Source organism: Eptatretus burgeri, chromosome 10 (assembly GCF_056783735.1).
Source record: "Eptatretus burgeri isolate ZD-2024b chromosome 10, Ebu_testis_v1, whole genome shotgun sequence".
Lineage (NCBI taxonomy): Eukaryota > Metazoa > Chordata > Myxini > Myxiniformes > Myxinidae > Eptatretus > Eptatretus burgeri.
This window is the reverse complement of record NC_140970.1, coordinates 46,558,135-46,580,636: the sequence shown is the minus strand read 5'-3', so window position 1 is coordinate 46,580,636 and position 22,502 is coordinate 46,558,135. Positions and strand designations below refer to the sequence as shown.

Below are 22,502 nucleotides of genomic sequence, written 5' to 3'. Positions count from 1 at the left end.
TTTTCTGTTCTATCTTTATTTTGAACCAACCACGTCTCAACCGCCATCACACAACAACCACCAACCGCAACGCCGCTTCACAACAACAACAACGCCAACAGCTACGACCTTTACCTTCACAACTCGCTCCCGCAAACATCGCATCACCGCCATTCCAAACGTCGCCATGGCCATGGACCACCACTTTAAACCCTCCACCACCTTCGCCTCTCCTTCTGCGGCCATTCCCGCACCGCATTTGGGCACCGAGCGTCAGGCTGTCCTGGCCTCGTGCGGGACGTGCGCCGAGCCGCGGGTGCAAATAGCGGCCTTTCCGAGGAGAAGTCGGATCAGGAATGATACACGCCCACTTCTGATCCGTCCAATCAGCAAGCGCGGGGCGGTTTGGCCCCGCCTCCAGGCGTGGCGGAGTAGAATCGATATATGCAAATTCGAGGATCAGGGGAGACTCACGCCCCTTTTTCTCCGTCCAATGGGCAAGCGTGGCTCCACCCCCGAGCTTGTTCTGATCCAGAAATTTGCATATGGGTTCTCTTGCCAGACTCTGAAGCGCCGAGCACTGGGCGAATTTAGTCAGAGTTGGAGAAAAGGTCGAGGCAGTCAAGTCGGGTCTGGAGAGGAGCAGTCTGTGGAGCCGTGAGTCAAGTCGGGTCGGAGGTCGGAGTCTGTCGGGGTTCGGAGTCTGTCGGGGAGCTGCAGAGAAAGGAAGCCTGGAGCGCAGTCGGCTGAGGAGAATTGGGGAGGAGGTCGAATAGCTGGGGTCCAAGGCAAGGAAGACGGCGGTCGGCGACGAGCTCGCAGTGGAGTCGCTCGTCGCGGGTCCCAAGCAAGCCAGCTATCCTCTTTCCCCAGAGCATCAACAATTCCCCTTTTTCCCCCCCCCCCCGCGCTGAGATAGTGCGAAAAGGGGGCCCCGTTCCCACCCCACTCCAAGCAGTGCCAACGAAACCCGCGAAGGAGCGTGGAGTCGGGGCGCCGCGACATTTGCGGCTCATCACAAGACACGGGTAGGATCCACCCGGTCTCGCGGCCCACAGGCCCCGTCTGCCCCCTTGTCTTTGAGGGTGGCCCTTTTCTTTTGCTTTTGAGTAAATGTGTTGTCGGCGCCGTCTGTAAAGTAAAACTGTGTAATTGTTGCCGTGTGCTCGCGTTGTCGGTAGTAGAACTGCATTGTTGTGTTTCTTTTGTTACATCTGCTTTTGGTGCATAATTGTTGTAATTGTATATGTGTGCTTTCCGTGTGTCGTGGAATAAATGTGCATTATTTTGAACTATTTTCCCGTTTCGCTTCGTCTTTTCTTTAATTGAATCTCCATCTTGCTTCACGTAAAGGGTTGGTAGTGGGCTTAATATGCCCGATAATTAATCGGAACCGTCGAGGCCGACGATAACACCGCTCGGTTATCCCGATAGTACGGAACGGGTCGCTTAAGTGGCCCGTGCCCGGAGTCGACCTGCGGCGAGGTGCGATCGCCCGGTCTACCCTCCGCGTGGGTACTTAGGTAGGTCGAATTTGGCGAACAACCCTATCCCACGCGGGGGGCCAATTGGCACGATCGTGGTGAGGCCGAAAGGCCCAGCCGTGACTAGCTCCCGGCATTAGTCCGAGAGGGTCACGACAGAATTGTCCGTCCGGTGGGCGACGTGCCGCGATTCGAGTTACGTGGCCGCTCGCACGCCGGCGGGCACGAATTCGCAACAATATATATATATATATATATATATATATATATATATATATATATATATATATATATATATATATATATATATATATATATATATATATATATATATATATATATATACAGTAAGTCCTCGCTTTTCGCAAGGGTTGCGTTCCTGGAAAACCTTATGATAAGCGAAACTGTGTTAAACAAAACATATTTTCCCATAGAAACCAATGTGTTAAAGGGGGGATGTGTTTTTGGCTCGGAATTTTTTGGACATAAACACAAATAAACAAAACGCACTCCTCGAGTCATGGAGACTTACCCCGAGGCTGGAGGAACAGAGTTGATTGCGGTGGACAAGTCACACTTGCGGAGTGGCAGAATCGTCCCCCTCTTCACTTGATACTGTGCTGTCACTTTCTTCACCAGCAGGAACGGTCTCTTGGCAGCTGGTTGAAGGAGCATCCTGGATGGTGGATGGAGTTGGTGCTGCATCTTTTGGCTTGAAAAATGCATGGAGAGTGGGCTGGATGGCTTTCTTTTTCTTTGCTGCATAACGTTCCTTGTAGCAACAAAGGGCATCATAAACAACACAGCTAAAATCAGTGCTCCTTTCAAGATTTGGATCTTGCTCGATAACAAATTCTGTGGCACTTTCAAACGAGCTGAGGATTTGGCTGAGGTTTTTCATGGTGAGATGCTCGGATGAAGGTGTCACAGCATCTTCTTCTTCCTCAAGAGCCCACTGCTGTTCCAACTCCATAAGATCTTCATTGCTTAAGGGTTCTGCATGAGACTCCAGTAAGTCATCCACGTCCTCTTCGTCAACCTCTTCAAACCAACCTCCTGCGCCAGGTCTACAATTTGACTTGTAATCAACGGAACATCAGCAAACCCAGTGAAATTGTGGACACACTCGGGCCACACTTTCTTCCACACAGCGTTCATTGTGGAGGAACTCGCCTCCGCCCATGAATCCTCAATGTTTTCCAAAGCCATTTTTATGTTGTATGTTCGCCAAAACTCCTTGATTGATAGCTTGTCCTTATCAGTTTTTTTGATAAGCTGCAGCATGGTATGTTTAACATAATAGGCTTTAAAAGCAGCAATAACTCCCTGATCCATAGGCTGTAAAAGTGAGGTAGTATTTGGTGGTAAAAATACTACCTGCACGTTTTCACACCAGTCTTCCATTTGCTGAGGATGGGCAGGAGCATTGTCTACAAGCAGCAAAGATTTGTTGTCAATGTTGTTCTCCTTGGAGATACTTCTCAACATGATTGGAGAAGTAATTGATCACGTAATCGTGGGTCAATGCCCTAACAAACGACGCGCTTTTTCTTGTATCACAGCAAGAGATAAAGGCATGCGACGTTGAGTTTGATCTTCTATCCACACACATAATAAACGCTTCATGTTGTGCATGGCACCATCTCTCATTCTCGTTAGTGTCGTTGCACTCGAACTGGTCGCAATCTGTGATATTTTCTTTATCTTTGCCGAACTTTGAACGATCGAATGTACAGTCGATGCAGCGATTGCATGCGCGCGGCCGATTTTCGTTGTCCCTTCACCTCGTTCATGTCTTTTAATTATATCCAATTTCACCTTCAATGTGACAGCCTTTCGTTGTCGCTTGAAACGAGGTGTGCTCGGCAAAAGACTTGCGGGTCGCTTGGGATTCATACTGGAAGGTATGCAGGCGAGCGTGAAGAGAATACGTACAGCACAGCATACAGTACATGCGCAGTAAAGTGAAAGTGTGTTTATGCGCATCCTGTGTGATTGTTGTTTTTTGCAGGCAGTTTGAAACTTTTTTTTGCGTTTTTCCTTGCAATGACAATACGATAGGCATAAAATGTTTGCGATAATTTAAAAATTGGTCATTAAAACTAAATTACGAAAAATCGAAACTACGATATGCGAACTTCCGGTTAGTGAGGACTTACTGTATGTATATATATATATATATATATATATATATATATATATATATATATATATATATATATATATATATATATATATATATCTTTATTTATATATATATTTATATATATATATATATATATATATATATATATATATATATATATATATATATATATATATATATATATATATATATATAGTTATGGCTGTGGAAATTCGCAATAAACTATAAAGGGTCCTCAGATCAGTTATGACGATAAGTAATTGTGTAGTTAGATTTCCCCACCGTTGTTTAGAGGGAATTTCCATGTTCACCGGGCTACGATCCTTTGAGAGAGCCGTTTTTCTTTTCTGTCATTATTTTGGACCAATAATCCCCCAACAACTCAAACACCACCACCTTCGCCTCTTTACCTCCACAGCTCCATCCCGCAAACATCGCTTCACCGCCATTCTCAAAGAACTCCCGCCAACAACCAAACTCCCACCACCTCCGCCTTTCCACCACATGTCGTGCCATGGGCTGTGAATGCGTTCCTTTTGCCTCAAAAATCGGATCAGGAATGCTTCACGCCCCCTTTTCATCCTTCCAATGACTGAGCATCGGGTGGCATAGCCCCGCCTCCGAACCCGCTGTGATCCAGAAATTTACATAGACGTCCCTCCCCCGGGCTATATAAGCGCGAGCACGGTGCAGCTCGCGGCAGGAAAAAAAGGTGCAGTACGTCGGCAGAAAAGTCAAGAACGAAGTGGGAGCAGTGGAGTGGCAGCGGCGGAGTGTCGGCAGGAAAGTCAAGCTTGCAGGGTCGGCGGGGCAGTCGAGTCGGGAGACGGAGCTCAAAGCCGACGGGAAAGGCAGACGGGGAGCGCCGGAGAGCGCTCGCCGACCATGCCAGGGGCACGAAGCCAGGCGCAGCTACGCTGACATCGCGGCTTGCCCGCCATCGCGCCACGAGGGCGCGGGTAGGACCCTTTGGTCTCATGGACGTGGCTGCTCATCCAGGTTCCACGCGCATTAGGCCCACGGGCCCAGTCTGACTCCCTTGTCGATGAGGGGGTCTTTTCTTGTGTTTTCTTTGAATGCGTGTTGTGGCGCCGAGTCTTGTAAAGGAGAAACTGTTTAAGTGCATGTAAATAAACATTGCTTTATTCGGTTGTAACTCTTGCTTGTAAATTGCATTCTTACTGTATGGCTGTGAATACCTGCTTGCCTTGTCTGAGTGCGTAATAAATGTGCTTGTCGAACTGTTCCCCGTTTCGTTGCGTCCTTTCCCTTGTTTGAAAGTTCCATCTTGCATCACGGAAGGAATTGGTAGAAGGGTGTAAGCACCCGGTAAATAATCACGTCCGTCGGGGCCGCCGATAACACCGCTCGGTTATCACTGAAGCACGGAACGGACCGCTTCAGGGGTTCGTATCCTAGGCTGGCCAGCGGCGAGGTACGATCGCCCGGTTAACTACCCGCGCAGGTACTTAGGTAGGTCGAGTTTGGTGAACAACCCTATCCTGCACGGGTGGCCGATTGGCACGATTGTGGTGGGGTCGAAAGACCCACCCGTGACTAGCTCCTGGCGATGGTTCCAACGAGGGTCACGACTGAATTGTCCGTTCCGGTGGGCGACGCGTTCACGATTTGAGTTACGTGGCCGATCGCACTCCGGGCGGACCGAAATTCGTAACAATATATATATATATATATATATATATATATATATATATATTGTTATATATATATATATATATATATATATATATATATATATATATATATATATATATATATATATATATATATATATATATATATATATATATATATATATATATATATATATATATTGTTATATATATACATATATATATTGTTATATATATATATTGTTATATATATATTGTTATATATATATATATATATTGTATATATATATATATATATATATATATTGTTATATATATATATATATATATATATATTGTTATATATATATATATATATATATTGTTATATATATATATATTGTTATATATATATATATATATATATTGTTATATATATATATATATATATATTGTTATATATATATATATATATATATATATATATATATATATATATATATATATATATATATATATATATATATTGTTACGGCTGTGGAAATTCGCATTACACCATAAAGGGTCCTCAGGTGAGATATATCGGTAAGTTCATGTGTAGTTCGCCCAAACCCGTTGTATAGAGGGAATATATGTGATCCATTCGGGCTGCGATTCTTCAGTTAGTCGTTTTTCTTTTGCTGTCGTTAATTTGGTGCAAAACAACAACAAACATCGCCACAACCAACATCTCAACGATCAGGCCATTCACTACACGACGCCAACAATCACGCCATTCACACCACAACGCCACCTTCCACAACTACTCTACCACATCTTCGCCACTCGCCATTCAACGAGCACCGTGCGGTCACGATCTCCGCGGGAGGGATGGGAGGGGCGGAGTGGCAGCAGCGGCCGGGGCGCGAAGGGGCATCTCCCACCCGAATCTTCCTTCCCTCGTCGTATGGCGCGTGGGGAAGAAAGCCAACAATGCCTGTGGGATTTTCCCTTCTGCTTTTCCCACGCTTTGGCATGGGGGAGATGCGATTTGAGCTGGAGGTCAAAGGTGAAAAAAGGTGGGGGCCTGATTTTGGGGGAATAATTCCCTGGCCCCGAGCCAAAACTGACTTTCTTCGTCCCCCGCACGGCACGGGGAGGGGGGAACGAGAGGGCACGCCCCTTTTTGGGAAGCTTCCAGAAGGGAGGTGGAGCCAGAAACGGGGCGGGGTTAAGGGTGGAGCCCCGCGCTACATAAGGGGCGAACGAGGAGGGTTCGTTCGGCTTCTGGTTCGGGTCGTCTGCTGGTTGTTCCTGCAAGGGCTTCTTCTTCTTCTGCCTGTTCCTGTCCCTCGCGTGAGCCCTGGATCCAGTGAGCGAGCGCGGAGATAGCGCCGGGAAACCCCGTCCGTTTCCCCAAAACCCCGTCCGTGCTGTCGAGCGGAACACACGTGCGACGCGCGGCACGAGCTCGCAGACCACGCCGGAGGGGCCCGGAGTTGCGGTCACACAAGAGGGACTCGACGTGCAGGGAAGTCACGACTTCCATTTCTTTTGGGTTCTGTGTAAACGTGTGTGTGTGGCGCCAGTCCATCAAGAAGAATCATTTAAGTGTTCCTGTGCTCGTGTAATTATATTCGGTTGTAGCTCTACATTGTGTCCTTGCTTTTATTGTGATTCCTTGCTTCACTGTAATATACGTGCCTTCCGTGTTTCCGAAATAAAAGTGTGCTTGTCCGATTGTTCCCCGTTTTGCTTCGTCTTTTCCTTTTATTGAATCTCCATCCTGCATCACGTAAGGGATTGATAGTGGGTTGAAACACCCGAAAAGTAATCTGAACCGTCAAAGTCGACGATAACTCCACTCGGTTATCCCTGTAGTACGGAAGGAGCCGCTTAAGCGGTTCGTGTCCGGAGTCGACCTGTGGCGTGGTACAACTCCTCGGTACGCTATCCGCGAGGGTACTTAGGTAAATCGACCATTCGGCGATCGGACCCTATTTCGCGCGGGTAGAATGCAGACTGAGTTGTGGTGAGGTTAAACCCCCACCCGTGACTGGCTCCTGGCGGTAGTTCCCGGAGGGTCACGACTGAATTGTCCGTTCCGGTGGGCGACGTGGTCGCCATTCGAGTCAAGCGGCCGATCGCACGCCGGACGGGCCAGAATTCGTAACAATATGCTGTATATAGAGCACGATATTTCATTTTATCATGAGAAGCCAGAAGGTTTTCATTTCAAATTGAAGTGGAGATCTCTTTTCATTTATGAACTTGCTTTTCCTTTTTCTCCTGTATACTCTCACTCCACCTTCCCTTTCCAAAAGTTTGTCTCCTCTGGTTGAACCGCCTGATGTGGTGCGTCAACTCTCATGGGTGGAGAACCACTGGCCCCAAGATGCTCCATACCCTACGCCACGTGTGGACAAGTACTGTCTCATGGGTGTCAAGGACAGTTACACGGATTTTCACATCGACTTTGGAGGCACATCTGTCTGGTATCATGTACTTAAGGTATTGGCCTGATATTCATGTGTCCAGCTTTATTTGATCATTTTAGTCCTACCCCCCCCCCTCCCCTTCTGGTCAACCAACTAACTATTATTATATTGATGATGTTGACTACTTTTAATGTAAAGTCAATGCATAATGCTTTTCTTTCCACTTTGCCAAATTATTGTCATTGTTCCCCCCTGCTGCCATCCTCTCCCCCTCCTCTCCTTCTCCCCTCCCCCCACATCTTGTTCAGGGAGAAAAGGTATTTTATCTGATCAAACCGACCAATGCAAATCTGGCACTTTATGAGCGCTGGAGCATCTCCTCCAATCAGAATGAGATGTTCTTTGGGGATCAGGTAGACAAGTGCTACCGCTGTGTCGTAAAGCAGGGCCAGACTCTTTTTATTCCAACAGGTGAGTCACCTTAAATTTATTTGTACGTCATTTAACAATGAAGTAGAAGTAAAGTTGCACTCCCGTTTGCAATTTTTGAGGGTGCTGTTGTGTGTCCCTTTTGGACTTTGCTTATTGTATGTTTCATACTCTCTGCCTTCCCAGGATGGATTCATGCAGTGCTCACACCTGTTGACTGCATTGCGTTTGGTGGAAACTTTTTGCACAATCTAAACATTGCGCTGCAGTTCAGGTTTGTGTGCGTATTGATCTTGTTGACAAATGCCGATTTGTTGTTGCAGCATGGTGGCCTAGTGTGTCAATGAGAAACGAGCTCTTTTATTTTTAGCTCCCCGCTCAGCAGGAGGTGTGTGTGTGTGTGTGTGTGTGTGTGTGTGTGTGTGTGTGTGTGTGTGTGTGTGTGTGTGTGTGTGTGTGTGTGTGTGTGTGTGTGTTGTTTTTATCAAATTTTCCACAAACCTTTATTATGCAAATGTGGATAAAATAATTACAAATTGTGAAATGGCAAAGTGATGGTAACCCTATTAGCCTCACTGCAGAATATCTGCACGAGCCGCACGTTTTTTGATTTTTTCCACCTTGGAGACGAGTTCCAAGAATGTGGTTGTGAGGGGAAAAGCGCTTCATGGAGGCGTCTCCCCGTAAACTTTTTTCTCAGTAACGAAAAGGATTAAACACAGAGTGAAAACTAGAAGGGCACTCAGTAGAGCACACACCTCCGCCATGTAATGTCTGATCCACGAGAACCTATCTGGCCAATACATTTTTGAGATATCGTGCTACATATCCTTTTTGGCCCAACCTCTCAATGGTGAGGAATCACTTTTTAAAAATTCTAGTGGTCGGACCCAGATCCAGATATTCACCAAAATTGAATCAATTAGTTGTGGTCACACACCCAACGTGTCCAAGTTTCATCCGAATCCGTCCTCAACTTTTTGAGACATCGTGCTATATATCGGTTTAGCCCTGTCTCTCAATGGTGAATAATAATTTTAAAAATTAACAGATCCGGATCTGGATCTTCACCAAAATCTAATCATTTCATCCTTGTCACACACCGAACCTGTCCAGAAAATTTCATCCGGATCCGTACACAACTTTTGTAGATATCCTATACAAAGACAAACAGACAGAGAGAAGGGTGAAAACATAACCTCCTTCACCTTCGGCGGCGGTGGTAATGTCTGTCTGTCTGTCCACCTGTCTGTCCAGGCCTTAACGTTTTTACCATTTGAGCTTTTGTCATCAAATTTTCAACTCACCTTTATTACAAGAATATGGAGAAAATTAATTGATAATTGGGTCAAAATGTGAAAGGGCAAAGTTGTAATATCTATAAATAGCCCTTATCAGGGGCTATTATCTTATCAGGATTTATTATCTTATCAGTAAACCCTTATCAGGATTTACCTTATCATCCGCCTCAGGTGAAGTGCAAGACACCCCGTTTTTTATTTTGATCCCTTCCATTTTGTTTGTTTATTTATTTACCATTAAGTTTCAGTGTGTCTGTCTAGACTCCAGACTAGACCATAACATTTTTACCAATTGAGCTTTTGTCATCAAATCTTCAACAAACCTTTATTTTGAGAATATGGACAGCACAAATGAATAAAATGTACATTTTATTTATTATTTATTTATTTAAAACTCGTTTTCATCGAGTTTAGTTTGAGTTCAAAGTGTACCTGGATGGGCTTTTCATTTTGAGATGCTTTCTAGTTTCAGTTGATATGCTGAAAATGAGAGTGCTCTTTGGTGGGTGCTTGTTACCTTGCAAACTAGTTCCTTTTAAGGGTGTTTGAAATGGGTAATTTTGGTGGTGTAGTTTTCAACTTTATGAAAATGCAAGGCTTCCAGGGGATTGAGTGCAAAGATAGCATGCATGTTGATTGCATTTTGGCCTCTTCACCACGTGGATAGGGTGAACGAGATGGAGAAACGTTTGAAGACCGCCGATGTGTTTGCCTTTCCAAACTTTGAGACGCTGTGCTGGTACACAGCGCAGAGCTTTTTGGACACTTTTCGTGGTGAGGCTTTCATCCTCCTCCTCACTGGTTACTTTTCACTCTCTCTTTTGATCAATTGTTCTTTGTATTCTCTCTCTATCGTCTGTCTTTTTATATTTTTGGCCTGCTTTTTGGTTTGATTGTCATAACCTTAGAATGTGAACTTGGTTAGTATTCTTTTTATATTGCAGAGCAAGGATCAAAGTAGAGTACAAAGGTAAGGGGGGGATGCTGGGCCAAAGCACAGTGAAGAAACTTCCTTGCATATAGTTGTCTTCTTGTGTCGCTACACCTTCCCTTGACACTCTTCCACACAGGCTCCAGCTTGAGAGTTAAAATCCCTCAGATCTTTAAGGCTGCATGTTGCCGATAATAGGATGCATTCTAGAAGATGCGTCATTATGTGAAGTGCCTCTCTGCAGTCGCAGTAGGTAGTATCCATTTGGCTGTATTCTCACTGCTGCAGCAGCCGACACTAGTCCTGAGGCAATTGAGACATAGCCAAGTAAGCCATCAGTAGGGAAAGAATACTGGTTCTGGCTCACTTTTCCCCATGTAAATGAATGGGGGATTTTCAGCCATGAAATTTTTCTTTTTTTTCCCCTAAAAAAATAAATCCCCTTTTTAGCCCAAGGTATATTTATTTGTCTCCCCTTTTAACCTAGGGGCTCTCTATTCAAATAACCCATGCAACAAGATAAAGATTTGTTAAAGGTGATTCTAAAGAAATATCTGAAACGTCTAAGCCTCGGGACACTCTTTATCAAATAACCAATGCATATTGTTTAGCTCACTCATTGAACCTATAAACATTTGTTCATTCTCAAATTCCTTCAATAGTTTAATTTTCTTTGCACAATAATCCCCATCTAAAATATTGAAAAACAAAACATTTGAATCTTTATATTTTTTAAGATACCCCTTTTGTGCCATTACGAAATGATAAGCTTCTCTTAATGATCTCATCTGACCACCTCCTGAGTTGCATATCATTTTGATATTGTAGTAAATTATTTTTCCATTGTTCAATTGATAACCATTAAATTTTTCAGTCCATTCAAACATATTTATTATTTTCTTTACATCCTCTAACTTATTGGTTTTTAAATTGATTCGCATATTTGTTTTATTTACCTTTGTTTTAGATATTTTTTCAATAAGACTTATTTGATATTTTTCACATTCATTATGTTTTCCATTTATATACCAAGACTGAGATTTTCTCCACTCTTTAGTTTGACTAATACTTGGTTCGACCATTTATATATTGTGAAAAACGCGGCGGTAGCCCTTAAAAACCCTAACCCATCTTCCCATCGTTAAAACTTGTGTCCATATGGAACACAATCTATTCTATTCACTCTATCATACAATACCCATATGGAACACAATCTATTTTATACACTCTATCATACAATATCCATATGGAACACAATCTATTCCATTATCTAAAATAAATCTCTTATCATCAAAGGCTCCTAATGCCTTTTTATTTACTTCTTCACTATATATCTTATGTTTATAACTTCTTATTGTATTCATTTTCCTATATTCTTCTTTCTTATTCATCAAACAATTATAATAATTTCTAAAAGTTATTGATTTCTTTATTACATATTTCTTTATTCCCTTTAACCTTTTATCAATCTGATCACCATACTTATAAGCATATGCCTTTGCTCTCAATCCAATAAACTCACTCATTACTTTTCCACCCAACTCATCCTTAAACTTGCCAATAACCTTTTCATTCTTTTTTGAAAATAACTCACTCTTCTTATAAAATTACTTGTATCATATACTCCAATGTTTTTCTTCATATCTTTATAAACATCGTCAGTTTTTATATCTAGAATAAAACTATCGGTGTCCATATACAACAATGAAGCATTTTCACCATACTCTTTCTTTAAATCATTATACAAATAATCATACATCAATATCTTTGATAAATCAAGAACTGCTGTTCCAATATAAATTGGTTTATCCATGACAATACTTTCCTTTTTCATATGAATAGCAGAAAAGTTCTCTGAAAAAACCTCTTCTCTCTCAAAACTTGGTTTATTTATCAATCTTGAAGCTTCTTTCCAAGATGTTGCAAATCTAATGTATTGCCTGTTTCTAACATTCTCCATTGTCTTTCCAAAGACAGCATTATTCATCAATTTATAGAATTCCCCTTCAAATTTTACTTTTGTATTTGTTCTCATATCTGTATTGAATTTAATATACTTTTTCATCCAAGGACTTTGTTTAAATTTTAAAACTATGAATTTTAGCTACTCTCAACCCAGCAGATAAATATTGTCTCAAGTTCCTTTGATGCAAAACATATCCCTCTTTATCATAGAATGTTGTTAATAACTTTTCTGTTGATTTGCCTTTAATATTAAAACTTTTATGATAATCACTGAACCATTCTTTCTTTGGGGTTTCTTTCTCACATGCAAAAGGAAGGTCTTTATGCTTATTATGAAGATCACTCGGGTACTTCAAATCAACTTCAAAATAATAACCTTCTTCTTTGTCATTCAATTTCTCTTGAGAAGAAATAACAATATTCATCAAAGCCTTTTCATAATCCTTTTCTTCCACCCACTCTAATTTACCATAAGGCAGAGATTGAGACATTGCCCATCCATACAAATTATTAGCATCAAAGTACATCAAATAATTACTATCTTTTTCACTCTCATAATTTGGAAGATATTTATTATTTGCTTTAGCATATCTTTTTGAACATACTTGTGATATTCCACCTCTCTTAGACTTCTCAATCATCAAAAGCATATCTACATCACTGACTAAATCTATATCTTGTTTTGTCATTTTCAACATTGCACTCCAAGCTAAACCAGGAGCTGTGAAATAGTGGGCAGGATCTAATCCATAACAATTTTTATTATGACAGAGTGATCTAAAAGCTTCAAACACATCAGCTAACAATAAAACATGTTTTTAGATACAAATCATGATATTCTCCAAGGTTCTTTATCTTAAATAATTTCCAAATTTCTTGTGCGTGTTTATATTCCTTATCACTTATCTCTTCTTCATAAAGGTTATTATAGAAACTTTCTTTTGAAGGAAGTTGTGTTTCTTTAAATCTCATAAATGAATCCATATAACCATAAGGATAAATTCCCTTACTTGTAAGAATTTTCTCTTTACTTTGAATTTCATTCCTTGTTTCAATTTCCTCTCTAGTTAGAATTCCCTCTTTAATCAGAATTTCATCTATAATCAGAATTTCCTCTTTAGTTAGAATTTCATTCTTTGTTCGAATTTTCTGTATAATTAGAATTTCATCTTCAGTAAGAATTTCTTCATTCATTTCCTCATTAATTAGAATTTCCTCTTTAATCTGAATTTCCTCTTTAGTTAGAATTTCCTCTTTTGGAAAGAATGAATTAAGATTTGGAAAAGAGCCCGTGGAGCTTAGATTTGATGCGAGGTTGGCTAGTGGTGTTCCCATAAACTTGTAAGAATCAAGAAACCTTATACGAGTTATAGGTTTTGTGAATATCATTTTTGTAAATGAAATATACTTTTGACTTGTGTTTGTTATGGCAGAAATATTCCCTGGTGTTTTTGAAAGTTCATTTATAAATAGATGTGTATCATAGTTGGCGCTGTTGTGAAGAAAGACTGGAATAAAAGAAGGTAATTTATAATTAAGATTACAACAGGAATGAGCGGGACCTCTATATTTACCAGTAAGATGACAATGATCCTTAACTTTAGACTCCTCAATTTCCTCCTCACAAATATGACAGATATTGTTCATTCTAAATTCTAATTTTTCTTCTATGGTTAATTTCATCGGTTCATTTGTTTCTTTCATTAATTTAGTTAGTCTTATACAATCCTTTTCTAATCGTTTTACAAACTCTTGTGAAGTACTATACTGTTCCACTATACATTTTTTCCACTATACTGTTCAAGTTTATTATACTTTTCTCCAACAGATGATTTGATATAATAACAGAAACCACAAGGAATATGTTTTTGATATTTATTTGTATATGGTTCTTTTGGATTAGGAGAAGCAGTATTTATCTTTTTAAGGATACATTCAAAATCAGCGTATATCACAAATGGGTGCATGATAGATTTATTATAATCTTCAAAAGAAATCTTTTCACCAGGTTTAGGCATTGTAATTACAGCTGATTTATGATTACTACAATATTTTGAATGTTGTTCTAATCGTTCTTTTGTATGAAATGAATTAAGACATCGCTTACAAGGATATATTTTGTTTGCAGTTCTGAATACCTGAGAAGAGATTAATCTTGATAAATTATTGATGTATGTGTAATGTGAATTCTTTCCAACACTAAAATATAAAAGATCAATGTGTGTTTCTTCATTTTTATAGTTGTTTGAAATTTTTAATATTTGAACTTTGTTTGTATCCGTTAATCCATATACATTAATAGAAAGATTATTCTTTTTCTCAAATTTAGGAATATCTGTTAGTGGCATTGGGAAATTAAAATCTTTAATGTCCAAGGTATTCTCATATTTCATATATTGTTTTACTCTTTCTGAATTACATTTTGGTGGATGTAAGTGAGCAAGAACAGACCAGAGAAAACATTTATTATCATTATTCTTAATATTAACAACTGCCTTCTTTCGTTTTATTTCTTTTGGTAATTCAATATAAGAAGAAGCTTTAAGAGGGTTTGATTTTAGAATGTGTATATCTAAAAAGATGATTTTTTTAATATTGAATCCACTTCCTACCACTGTATTATCAACATCCTCCTCTTGTCTTGATAGTTCTTCATAAACCCCACTATTCAAAAAATCTTGAAATGATGTTATAAAATGAAGATCTGTCCTCATATAAGGAGTTTGTTCTTCATCTTGTCTTTTCATATTCATTTTCACTCCCATATAAAACTTTAAAGTTTTCATTTCTTTTAATGTCTTTTTAATAAATTTTTCAACATCAGGTTTCACTATTTCAATTGATTCAACTATTGATGATGGACCGGGTTCTCCAAATTGGAAAATCCTTATTTTTATATGCCCTTTAAATGCCCCATCAGTGTTTTCAATATAATAGTCTCCCTTTACTTTAAACTCATTTTTCTTGTGTTTTTGTGATTGAAGATGCCTATTATAACTACTCTTCAAAACATCCTTTGAGCAGGTATCACAATGTTTTCTTTCCAACTCAAGAGGGGATATTTTGTGAAATAGATTAAATGTGTGTTTGTTGGTTCGGAGGTGTTTTCTATAATGTTTATATTCGTGATTACAAACATCGCAGTATGTTGTATTCACCATATTTATATAATAAAACTTTGCTTAAACTAAAATTTTCTTGATGAAAATTTAGTTTGTTTTACAGGTGAATCTGTGCTTAAACTAAAATTTTCTTGATGAAAATTTAGTTTATTTTACAGGTGAATCTGTGCTTAAACTAAAATTTTCTTGGTGAAAATTTCGTTTATTTTACAGGTGAATCTGTGCTTAAACTAAAATTTTCTTGATGAAAATTTCGTTTATTTTACAGGTGAATCTGTGCTTAAACTAAAATTTTCTTGATGAAAATTTCGTTTATTTTACAGGTGAATCTGTGCTTAAAACCATTTTATCCTCCAACTTTTTCACTTAATAAATACAATGTTTCAAGACACAAAAGACAAGTTTCAATCAATCTCTTCATTTGTTAAAGATGCTGAGAAATATGTCAAGGATGTAAAATTGAACAAAGATAAATATAACAACTATTGGATAAAAACAATTATGGTGGATATGATGAGTTCTTCAATTTACTTCAGTGGAAGGGCTTTTAGTATACCTGGAAGAACATCAATTAAGGTATCTCTAACAAAAGTTTCTCCTCTCCTTCTGGCAATATATTCAAAACTAGAAAAAGCAATGAAACAAGAAAAGGTATCAAAAAATAAAAACCTTATGGATGAAGCTTTAGAAAGAAAAGATAAGACCATCTGTAATATGCAAGGAGAAATTTGTATTTTTTTCAACAACCCTAAAGATATAAATCCTGATGAAATAAAGGATGTTAATATATCAGGTGAAATGACATTTCGTTCAATTGTAGTTAAGGATCATTTTAAAATTACCTTTAATATAAAAAATGTAGCAGTTGAATCTGTTAATGAAAAAATGTATATCGATATCGATGGTAATGTTTTTTCTACTAATTAAATGAGCCAATATTCAACTGAAGATTTTGAAGATTATGAGAGTGATTATGATACCGAGAGTTTGCATTCAAACGATAGTTATGACACCGAGAGTTTGTGTTCAAATGATAGTTATGAAAGTATAGATGATTCTGAAAGTATCGAAGATGATATCGAAGATGAATTTCAGTTTAAGTAAAGTTTTACTTTATAAATATGAATAGTTTACTCGATTTTGAGCCTCTTGAATTCCATGATTCTCCATATGACAAATTTGAGAATTGTCCTGCGTGTGAAAGACGGGGATTAAACACAGAGTCAAAAGCCTATAAACAATGTATATTCTGTGATTATCTTCTAATTAATGATAATCAAAAATATAAAAAGGAAAATAATTCTTTTAGATTTACACCAAAAATGAATTACTTTACAAGATTGATTAGAGAAATGAATGTAAAGTACGAGGGTGAGAACACACCTTTCCTTACAAGGGAAGAAACTGAACGTGTTAGAGAAATGTTCAAAGGATTGTTGTTATATATTATTCATGGATGTGATTTTCAGGGAAATATCAACACAAGATATTGCATAAATAAAATAATGGATTATCTTGAAATTAAACCTGAACTTAGGATAAAATATAGAATTTCGAAAAAAGCCAATAATAAATTAAATAACCTGTTTTCCAAATATGTAAATGAATGATTTTTTACCCATTTGGGAAAATAAGATAAAATTTGACAACCATAAAAATCTCCCAAATTCATTAAGATGCCTCATAGTTGGTTCAAGTGGATGTGGAAAAACCTGCTTACTTTTAAAGATGCTCCTCACTCCCAACTTTTTAGATTATGATAATTTAATAATTTTCACAAAGTCGAGTTTTCAACCAGAGTATCAACTACTCTCACAAGGTTTTAATGCTGGTCTTCAAAAAGAAGATATAATCGGTTTATTTAAACTTCAAAAAAACCTAAATGATTTTAACATTGAAGATATAATACAACTATTTTGTGATACACAGAGATGTAAAAAGAAATCAAAACCGATAACTTGTATTCTGAGTGATAACACGGATGATATACCGTCTCCCCAAGATTTGGATAAATCCAAAAAGAACCTCGTTATCTTTGATGATTGTGTTAATGAGAGAAACCAAACGGTAATGGACAGCTACTACACAAGAGGGAGACATTCTTCTTGTAATTGTATTTATCTTAGTCAATCGTACTTTCAGCTTCCTCGTCGTTCCATCAGAAACAATGCTAATACTTTTATTTTATTCAAGTTAAATTCAATAGATATAAACAATTTTTGGAGAGACAATTGTTCTACATTATGTAGTAAAAAGGAATTTGGGGATTACATGAAACACACGACTGAAAAATATAAATATATTGTTGTGAAACAAGATGAGATATTAAATGATATTTTTCAATAAATAAATGGATGCGAAAGAAAGAGCAAGAAGATTTAGGGAACATCAAGAGTTGGTTTCAAAAGTTGTAAAACAGCAGGAAGACATAAAGAAGAAACGCAGACAGATACTAACGGGCGAAGAAGCATTTGAAAGAAAACAAGAGAAATTTTTTAAACCACTTTTAAAAACTTCCCAAGAAAAAATGAAAGATGTTTCCACAGTTCCCACAGTAGAATATACTCCTAAAAAACTTCAAATGTTAAAAGATTTCAGTCAAATGACGGAGGAAGAATTAGAGCATATTGGAGAATTAGAATATCATGATGAAGAATTATTTCAACAACTGGAAGAGATTAATCGACCCCCTGATTATATTGTGAATGCTCTTCAAAACAATGAATATTCAGCGGATTCAAAAACCAAAGCAGGACTCATTCCAACAGAACAATCAGCAAAATTTCATCTTGTTCAAGAAAAGGTATTGATATTTAATGATGAATTAAGGTTCTTGGGTTCTGCTCAACCCCCTGTTAAACTAACTCCGAGATTAATGTTTCTTCTCACAAAAGATGGAAGACAAGGTTCAACTGTGAGGGATGAATCAAAGTATATTGATAAACCATTGGATATGGAAAATAATGATGATAGAGTATATATTGATCTGCTGAACACTCTAAATTATAAGGTTATTCTTTCTGGTAAAAGTAGGAAGAATGAGAAGGAGAAACACATTATTCAGGCTTTAAGTATCCTTGGTTCAGGTGTTAGTTTTCTTCCAAATGACCCATCGCAATTAGTTAATAGACTGTTATTGTTGTTAGGCAGTAAGAAGGCTGGAAATAACAATTGTTTTAATGAAGCATCAGCCATTTTAGACCAGTTGATGAACATGAAAATAATTAATAAATATCAATATAAAGACATTTTATCTCATATTAAATAAGATGAGAAGCACAATCCTTAGTTTCAATTTCACAACAAGCGACCACACATCTTCATTCCCATACCCACTACAACTTGACACAACAAAAGAATATGAGGCATCTTTATTGTCCATGGAAACTTATAATACCTTATTTAATATAACCGAGAAAAATGACAAGTTTAGTTATAATCCGGGAAGTGGATACAAAGCGATAACAGTCTCACCCGGAGCATATGAGATTTCTCAAATATCTTCCGAAATTGCTCGTCTTATGAAAGAACAGGGTGATGAACCAAAAAATATTGTTATAAACATTCAAAAACATACTTCAAAATCAACGATTAAAGTTAAAAATAACTACAAGGTTGATTTCACAATTGATAATTCATTTAGAGAGTTATTGGGTTTCTCCTCAAAAAAGATTGAAACTAATGGGACGTTTTACAGTGATAATGTCATTCAAATATCCTCAGGAATAAATTCGGTGGTAATTCACTGTGATTTGATTGATGGTGCTTATAATGATGGGAAAAAAACAAATACAATATTTTCATTCAGCGCATACTCAACCCCAATTGGTTATAAATTCAATATGGAACCCAAAAATTTGGTTTATCTACCTGTGTCAGGAAAAACCATACACAGAGTAAATTTTAGGATAACCGACCAAGATAATCGTGTGATTTCTTTTAATGGAGAAGTTATATCCATCAGAATTCACCTACGTGAAGTTTTCCAATAAATAAATACGATGGTTATTGTGAGGAAACACGAGTTGGGAAAATATAAAATAATTACAGGGGATGGGATGTTCCTTTCCCCATACTACAAGGGTGAAGGTATGTATCTTGGTAGAGGATACTATAAACCTAAGAGACAAAGGGGTGTTGGACATCAATTTAGAGGAGATGGGATAATTGATACTCTCATGAGTATTGGTTCAACTATTCTTAAACATAAAGATCTAATTGGTTCAACTGCTTCTGCTGTGGGAAATGTAGCAGGTGCTGTAAAGAGTATAAAAGATGCTCAGAAGGAATCTCATAAATTACAAGCAATAAAAGAAATTAAGAAAGGCAAAACTCAGTTGTCCCCCCAAGAACGACAGAAAATAATTCAAATACTTGGATCAGGGTTTCAAAAGTTTTAACATCTTTTTTTCCTAAATAAATACAAGTATGGAAGCAATTGATAGTATCTATGATTTGGATGATACTATTATTATCTCAAACTCCACTAAAAAAGAAGATTACTTCAAGGTAAATGCAATAACTGGAACAGACTGGAATACGAATGGTACAAAAAGTTTTGAAATAAATAATCAACAAACCTATTTGAATCTCTCCGAAAGTTTCTTGTTGTGTAAATTTAAATTCACTAAAGCTGGGAATAACACAAACGCTACACTTGTAAATGATTTCTTCTGGAAAATGTTTGATAGTGTGCGTTTGTATATTGGGACACAAGAAGTTGAAGCGGTTGATTATGTCTCTGCTGTATCTGAAATGATAAAATTTACACTCTATACATTCAGTGATAGAATGGGAAAGGGGTCTTCCGAAGGTTTTATTCCTGATATGTCAACGGGAACAAACACAGACCCTGGATATACTCAAAGGAAAGGAATGTATAATGATGATACAAAAGCAGAAAATAGTTTTTCTGTGGCAGTTCCTCTTAAAGGTATATTTGGATTTTGTGATCATGATAAAGTTCTGTATGGTCTTAAAATTAGATTTCAACTACAGAGGAATGATAATGAAAATCGATTGCTTTTTGGTGTTGGTAGTGCTTTTGGTGAACAGAATAAATTTGTAATTGAGGAGATGAGTTGGTATATCAGTGAATATACTCCTAATCTTAAAACAGAAGAGATGTTGAATCGAAGACTTAACTCAAAGAAACCACTCAGTGTATCATACCTCAAAAGAAGATGTCAACACGTTAAACTCAATCAAACTACTTACACGTGGAATTTGGGTGTTCTGGAAGGAAAGCCACGATATCTGTGGATCATTTTTAAAAAGCCAGATGGTGATACTGCGACTGATAAGAATAATGCATTGAGTGATAATGCTAAGGTGAAACAACTTCGCGTTTCTCTAGATGGAACATTTTACCCACGAGATAGATTGGAAATTAATTGGGAAAAAATGATTTTGCTGAAGCATACAAGTCTTACCAAAAGGTGTGTGAAAGTAATGGAAATAAAGAACCTATTTTGGATATGACAGCATTTAAAAGTTTGTATACAATCTATGCGTTTGACCTGAGCGCTCAAAAGGAAACTATAAAGTCTAATCGAGTGGTTACTTCCCTATACATTGAAAGAGGAGAGAGTGAAGAAGTTGATACATATTGTTTGCTTTTGGAAGAAACAGAATTGCAGATTAATACAGATAATGGTGTGATGATTAGTCTCACATAATTTTTTGTTAAATAAATGAGTGGCAAAGTACCAACTGGGGTATATGTTAATCAAATCAATCTTCATAAACTATCATCTTGTGTTCAAAATCAAAAGCCTTGTACGATTAACGTTAATACAATTCAGAGAAAAGGAGCAGTAAGAATTGATGTTTTTCTCACAAGAGAACAGGTTAAAATCTTGAATGACACTGGCTCACTTAAAATTAAAATGACAAAACCAATGTTGAAAAAATATTCAATAAGAGAGACGAGTGGAGGATTTCTCCCATTTCTAATTCCTTTATTTGCTGGTTTAAGTGCGGTTGGAGCATTGACGGGTGGTATTTCAACAGCGGTGAAAACTGCCAACGAAAGGAAGGCTCAACTCCAGGCTCAAAAAGAATTGGAAAGACATAACAAAGAGTTGGAGAAACAAATTAGTGGAAGTGGTGTAATTGTAGATTTTGCTGAAAAACTTGAAGGTCTGCCTGATAAAGCGAGATTGTTAGTTGGAGATATGCTTTCTTCTATAGCACAAGCAGGTGTAAAATTAACGAAAAGAGGTAATGGATTATATCTTTCTAATAAATAAATGAGCATTGATGAGTGGTTGAAAGAATTTGGAAAGAATACAACATCAAATTTACAACTTGTCAAATATTGTAAGAAATTAAAAATTCATAATGTGGTTATTTGTATGAGAGATGAATTAACAAATGTGCCGAAACATACAAAGAATATTATTATGAACTTAGAAGATAATAATGGGAACGGTTCTCATTGGGTTTGTATTTTTAATAGTCAAGACAAATATTATTTTGATAGTTTTGGTCTTCCACCACCTGTTGAAGTCATAAAATTCTTACAGAATGGTGTTTATCAAACATTTCAAGTCCAAGAATTAAATTCCAAGTGTTGTGGCCAATTATGCCTATATGTGTTATTTCAACTCAACAAAAATAAAAAATTTTATGATATTATTTTTAATCTAATATAAATGACTTATGTTGGTAAAGATGGTTCTATCTTTGGTGTATCTCAAGAACTGGATATTGATTTATCAAATTATTACACAAAGGCACAGGCTGAACGACATAAATATAATATAACCAAAAATATTAACATGAAAAATGCTTATAAATTAAAAAATTATCCAAGCCCGACTGACGCGAATGACTTGGTGAGATTAAGCGATTTATCACAATATATATATCCTTAAATAAAACAGCCGTGTATTCCAAAGATACAGAAGTGTTGATATTATCTCCAGGTCATACAGAATTCACAGTTCGAATTAAAATTAATTTTTATAAAGAAGGACGTATCGTTTGTATGAGAATAGAACAATGGGGGTATGATATGAATGATTTAGGGTATAATTGGTCATTTAAAATTAACCTCGAAGACCTGGAACAATTAAATCAGTCTCGTAAGGAAGAATATTATCCACTTGGTA

General features: G+C 37.5%; 1 protein-coding gene across 12 annotated transcripts in view; it reads left to right on the top strand.

Annotated features, from left to right (window-relative positions):
- The window catches only part of LOC147018471 (lysine-specific demethylase 7B-like), a 155,085-nt gene that overhangs the window by 47,079 nt on the left and 85,504 nt on the right, over window positions 1-22,502 (top strand). For all 12 annotated transcript variants that reach the window (XR_015062405.1, XR_015062406.1, XR_015062407.1 and 9 more), the window contains exons 6-9: window positions 7,526-7,712; window positions 7,948-8,110; window positions 8,255-8,342; window positions 10,037-10,143. Coding sequence is in view for 9 of the 12 variants with exons in the window: in XM_085898114.1 (XP_085754240.1) it covers window positions 7,526-7,712; window positions 7,948-8,110; window positions 8,255-8,342; window positions 10,037-10,143 (545 nt within the window). In the remaining 3 variants the exon portion in view is untranslated. The remainder of the gene's footprint in view (window positions 1-7,525; window positions 7,713-7,947; window positions 8,111-8,254; window positions 8,343-10,036; window positions 10,144-22,502) is intronic.